The sequence below is a fragment of the Amblyraja radiata genome, chromosome 23 (assembly GCF_010909765.2).
Source record: "Amblyraja radiata isolate CabotCenter1 chromosome 23, sAmbRad1.1.pri, whole genome shotgun sequence".
NCBI classification, from domain to species: Eukaryota; Metazoa; Chordata; class Chondrichthyes; order Rajiformes; family Rajidae; genus Amblyraja; species Amblyraja radiata.
This window is the reverse complement of record NC_045978.1, coordinates 11,496,669-11,502,668: the sequence shown is the minus strand read 5'-3', so window position 1 is coordinate 11,502,668 and position 6,000 is coordinate 11,496,669. Positions and strand designations below refer to the sequence as shown.

At 45.7% G+C, this 6,000-nt stretch overlaps 1 protein-coding gene across 2 annotated transcripts in view; it reads left to right on the top strand.

The window, feature by feature from the left end:
• The first annotated feature begins 610 nt into the window (after nt 1-610).
• The window catches only part of atp9a (ATPase phospholipid transporting 9A (putative)), a 106,938-nt gene continuing 101,548 nt past the window's right edge, over nt 611-6,000 (top strand). The window contains exon 1 of one of the 2 annotated variants that reach the window (XM_033041554.1): nt 611-841. In XM_033041554.1, the coding sequence (XP_032897445.1) occupies nt 774-841 (68 nt within the window). In that variant the 5' untranslated portion in view covers nt 611-773. The remainder of the gene's footprint in view (nt 842-6,000) is intronic. The other variant, XM_033041553.1, reaches the window with a different exon arrangement.

Here is a 6,000-nt window from a genome sequence, read left to right as displayed (position 1 = left end):
CGAAAAGCTTTACACTGTACCTCGGTACACGTGACAATAAACTAAACTGAGACTAAATGGGCTTGCTTTCAATTAAACGATCCAGGCATGAACTGAGCAAATGGACGAGACCCGGGGAGGCAGGGTTCCTTATTCTGAAGTTAAAATAGTAGTTCTGGTCGCTGCTTATAAGTGGACGCTGCTTTGCTTACAAAAATGTTTTCATCCATTGAGGTTCAGGATTTACAATAAAAGACTCAGGCCGGTGCCTTTGAATGAAATGGCACAGAAGTTGACAATGGGGACTTAAAGACATGGGTTTTTTTTTAAATTATTTGTGGAATATAAGCAGGAACTACTTAAAAGTAGCAACCACAGTTCCTGTTTATATTTAAAACATTGCTGGCTTAGAGGCGCATGTCGTCCCTGGATAAGCATGGTATATGACACAGGCTTTTAATTGGCATGGAATATTAACAGACTCGCATCTCCTGAAAGGGTTAAATCTCTCAAGTGGCAGAAAATAGTGGGGAGATGGATGGGGATTTATAAGAGTACATATCATTATGTTGTAAGCGTGGCACATCCGCGTTTGGAGGTAATTGCCACTCTCTGTGAATGAAACACCTTCAAATCGTTGCCATGGTTGTACCCACGTTATACCTTTGACCCTCGGAGGCAGATCTTGCAGACTGTTAAACAACAAAGAGGGAGGGAGGGAGAGAGAGAGAGAGAGAGGCTGTCGGGTAGAGAGCAGATCGCACCACCCAATTAAAGGGAGAGAAGCAGCGAACATGTCGGATAATATCCCGCTGCACCCTGTCCGCCATAAGAAGAGCCACGATTCCAAACAGCGGAGCGGGTAAGAGACAAAGAGGTCACCGGCCACCTGCAAACGCCTTGTCCTTTGAGCCTGGCGGAGAGGCGATGTTGTTACTGAGCAGGATGTGGGAGGGCTGCGGATTATTGCTTGTGTGTGTTTGTGTTGAACCAGTGCTATGTTTAGGCTGCCTCTGTTTCTGTCGCTGGGCTTTGGAGCCCGCCCGGCCCGTGGACGATTCTCTTCCACCCCCTCCACCTCTCCGTGCCGTCCCGGGACAGGTGTGCGTGGAGCGGCCGGGCCAGAGCAGAGGGGAGGGGGGGTCGGCGCATCAGTGATCAACACCAGGCGCTGTCTCGGCTCTTGACAAGGCAGCCAGCGCGGAGTCATTTGGCCAGCAGAAATGTCCATTGTTTGTAAATGGGGGTGTAATTGAAAGAATGAATATTCTGGGTCTTGGAGTTGTGTTGCATTTGGGAGAGTGGGGGAGGAGAGAAGGAGGGTGGAGTATTGGATTTCTTGCTTCGGGCTTTGCTCGGCGTATGTGAGAGGCGCTAGGATTTCTTGACAGGTTCTTCCTGATCGAAGCCGCCGAGGTGGGGCGCAGCCCACAACACAGCAGGGAAAGCGAGGCTCCTCTGAAAACAAACGCAGCCCACAAGTGGGGCTGGTTTAAGAATGTAACATAAATGCTTTCCCAACCTCACGCACACACACATACACACAATCGGATATACTGTGCTTCCTGATACTCAGTATCATGTTCCAGTAGAAAATCGATCTGTTGAGGAAAGGCTGCTGTTAGTGTTAACTAAGGAGCGGCGAGCCCATGGGGTGACACCCTTCCCTGATGATCTAATGCTGGAGTCATGCTCGCTGGCTTTAGGGAGGAGCCGCCTGCATCCCCAATTTACCTATAAACGCGAAGATTCTTCTATATTGGATAGCAGAATGTGTATGTGTATATATTTTTTGCGTCGCGGTTACATGGTGTCAGAGGGTGGTGAATCCGTGGAATTCTTTGCCACAGAAGGATGGTGGAGGCCAAGTCATTGGATATTTTTAAGGCAGAGATGGATATATTCGTGTCTAGTATGGGTTATGGGGAGAAGGCAGGAGAATAGGTTAGGAGGGAAAGATAGATCAGCCGTGATTAGGTGGTGGAGAAGACTTGATGGGCCGAATGGCCTAATTCTGCTCCTTATGAACTTATAGGGAACTCAACCCTTAGGCAAACGCCAAGAAGTATTCTGATTAAACACAGTGTAGAATCCTGTGCCCATCTCTTGAAATGCCATGAATGACAACCATGCTTCCTTATCGCAACATTGAGCTTGTTTGAAATCAACATGTCCTATATTACCCATGTGCCTGTCATCCTATCTGAAGCCAGGATATTCCACAAGGTATTCGTTTACAATGTGTATTCTAGCTCTTGCATCAAAGCATCCGCACCAACAATCAACTTTAAGAACAGCCAAAGATAGGCGCAAAATGTTACAGTAACTCAGCAGGTGGAGAAAAGGAATAGGTGACATTTCGGGATGAGACCTTTCTCCAGACTGAGAATCAGGGGAGAGGGAAACGAGAAATATGAAATAGTACAGATAAAATCTGAGCCAGCACCGATGGCCAAAGAACCCAAAGTGATCCGCTGTTGGCTGTTGAAGAGGTGATAATGAATGGATACAAACAGTGAAACTAGCAGGATGACTAGGGTGGGGAGGGACAGAGAGAGAGAGAGGGGATGCAAGGGTTACTTGAAATTAGAGACATCAATAATGTATGCTGCCCAAGTGAAATGTAAGGTGCTGTTCCTCCAATTTGTGTGTGGCCTCAGTCTGACAGTGGAAGAGGCTCAGGACAGAAATGTCAGTGTGGGAATGGGAAGGGGAGTTAAAATGTTCGGCAATCGGGAGATCACATAGGCCACTGCAGAATGAACAAGGTGTTCGGCTAAATAATCGCCCAGTTACAAGGTTAATTCCCGGGATGGCGGGGCTGTCATATGCTGAGAAATTGGAGCGGCTGAGTTTTTATACTCTGGAGTTTAGAAGGATGAGAGGAGATCTTATTGAAACATATAAGATTATTAAGGGTTTGGACATGCTAGAGGCAGGAAACATGTTCCCGATGTTGGGGGAGTCCTGAACCAGGGGCCACAGTTTAAGAATAAGGGATAAGCCATTTAGAACGGAGACGAAGAAACACTTTTTCTCGCAGAGAGTCTGTGGAATTCTCTGCCTCAGTGGGCGGTGGAGGCCGGTTCTCTGGATACTTTCAAGAGAGAGCTAGATAGGGCTCTTAACGATAATGGAGTTAGGGGATATGGGGAGAAGGCAGGAACGGGGTACTGATTGGGTAAGATCGGCCATGATCACATTGAATGACGGTGCTGGCTCGAAGGACCAAATGGCCTACTCCTCCTGCACCTATTGTCTATTGTCAGTCTGCCTTTGGTCTTGCCGACATATAGGAGACCACGCCTGAACAGCGGATACAGGAGATGAGGTTGGAGGAGGTGCAAGTGAACCACTGTTTCACCTGAAAGGACTGTCAAGATTTTTTTCTCCCCAAATTCTGCATCAAAGTGGGATGAGAGGGAAATGTCGCACTGGATCATGAATAAAGGCGTAGATTATTTTCTAAACGGAGAGAGAATCCAGAAATCGGAGGTGCAAAGGTACTTGGGAATGCTGGTGCAGGACTCCCAAAAAGTTAACCTGCAAGTTGAATCGGTAGTAAGGAAGGCAATTTCAATGCTAGCATTTATTTCTTGAGGACTGGAATACAAAAAAACAGCGATGTAATGCTGAGGCTCTATAAGGCGCTGGTCAGACTGCATTGGGAGTACTTTGAACAGATTTGGGCCCCCTAACTGAGGAAGGATGTGCTGGCTCTGGAGAGGGTTCAGTGGAGGTTTACAAGAATGATTCTGGTTAGCATATGATGAGCGTTTGACAGCACTGGGCCTGTGCTTGCTGGAGTTTAGAAGGTTGAGGGGGATCTCATTGAAACTTACAGATTAATGAAAGACGTTGATGTGGATGTGGAAAGTTTCCACTGGTGGGAATGTCTAGGACCAGAGGTCATAGCCTCAGAATTAAAGGGTGCTCTTGTAGAAAGGAGGTGAGGAGGAACTTCTTTAGTCAGAGGGTAGTTAATCTGTGGAGCTGATTGCCACAGAGGGGCTGTGGAGGCCGTCAGTGGATATTTGCAAGGTGGAGACAGACAAATTCTTGATTAGAATGGATGTCGAGGGTTATGGGGAGAAGGCAGGAAAATAGGATTAGGGGGCAGTGATCAGCCATGTTTGAATTACAGCGTGGACTCTGTGGGCCAAATGGCCTAATTCTACCCCTATAACTTGAGAACGTGATAGAAACATAGAAACATAGGTGCAGGAGAAGGCCATTCGGCCCTTCGTGCCTGCACCGCCATTCAATATGATCATGGCTGATCATCCAACTCAGTATCCTGTATCTGCTTTCTCTCCATACCCCCGATCCCTTTAGCCACAAGGGCCACATCTAACTCCCTCTTAAATATAGCCAATGAACTGGCCTCCACTACCTTCTGTGGCAGAGAATTCCACAGATTCACCACTCTCTGTGTAAAAAATGTTTTTTCTCATCTCGGTACGAAAAGGCTTCACATTCAGATTCAGATTCAATTTTAATTGTCATTGTCAGTGTACAGTACAGAGACAACGAAATGCATTTAGCATCTCCCTGGAAGAGCGACATAGCAAATGATTTGAATAAATAATAATAAGTGATAATAAGTGTCCGGGGGGTGGGGGGGTGATTGGCAGTCACCGAGGTACGTTGTTGAGTAGAGTGACAGCCGCCGGGAAGAAGCTGTTCCTGGACCTGCTGGTTCGGCAACGGAGAGACCTGTAGCGCCTCCCGGATGGTAGGAGGGTAAACAGTCCATGGTTGGGGTGAGAGCAGTCCTTGGCGATGCTGAGCGCCCTCCGCAGACAACGCTTGCTTTGGACAGACTCAATGGAGGGGAGCGAGGAACCGGTGATGCGTTGGGCAATTTTCACCACCCTCTGCAATGCCTTCCGATCGGAGACAGAGCAGTTGCCATACCATACTGTGATGCAGTTGGTAAGGATGCTCTCGATGGTGCAGCGGTAGAAGTTCACCAGGATCTGAGGAGACTTCCCCCTTAGCCTTAAACTGTTCCTTTTATGTTTGTGAAAAAAGCTTGAGAATTTTGATGGATATTATTAGTAATTTCTTCTACAACAGAAAATTAGTGAACCCTTCACCTTCTACAAGAACAGACACTAGAGCACTCCCTTTGTCCTGTATCTGTACACTGTGGAGAGCCTGATTGTAAGCATGCATAGTCTTTCTCAAAGCACAAAAGATTTTCACTGTACCTCGGTATACATGACAATGAACAGAACTAAACTCAATGTGATGCAATTGTATGGGTTCATTCCAGCCTCAACCCATTGGAATTTAAATTGTGAACACATACTTGTTTTGGAATTGGCTTTTACCTGTCACTTGCAAACAAACACTGGCCACGCCAAGAAATGCAATCATGTTTTTTGAAAAAATGTAATTGGGAGCAGAGATCAAGTTGGATATAATCATATGGAGTTTCTAGAAATAAATGCAGTCAAACGGGACTGAATGAAACAAGAAAATGGTGAAATCATCTCAGCAAGTGGTTAATTTTGTAAAGGGAATAATTTATTTCATTTCAAGGCATTTTATGAGTTGTGTGTTTCGGTTTGGTCTATGTAACTTTGTCACTGTTACAACAATTGAAACGTTAAAACACGGAATAATGGTCAGAGGAAGTGAATGAAGGCCAGAAAATGTCCATGAAGACTCGATCATCGTTTCCATTCATAACACTGTGGCGTTTTACATTTAAAATTGTTTCTTTACATCAATTTCTGCCATAAATGATATTTCAGTGCTTTGATTGCTGTAGAATGGCTGTGAAAAATAGTTCTTGTGGAGAAGGAATTCTTTAATCAGATCCACTGGGCGTTTCCATACTTTTGACAAGGGAGAATATATAGCATTTTTCCTTAATAAAGATGATTATTTTGTAATGTAGGGGTATTATTTGAGTGGCAGTTATTGCTGGATTGCATCTTCATGGGATCTGAGTTTGGCCTTGACCTCGGATGCCTGGCTATGCAGAATTTGCACATTCTCTTTGTGCTCAAA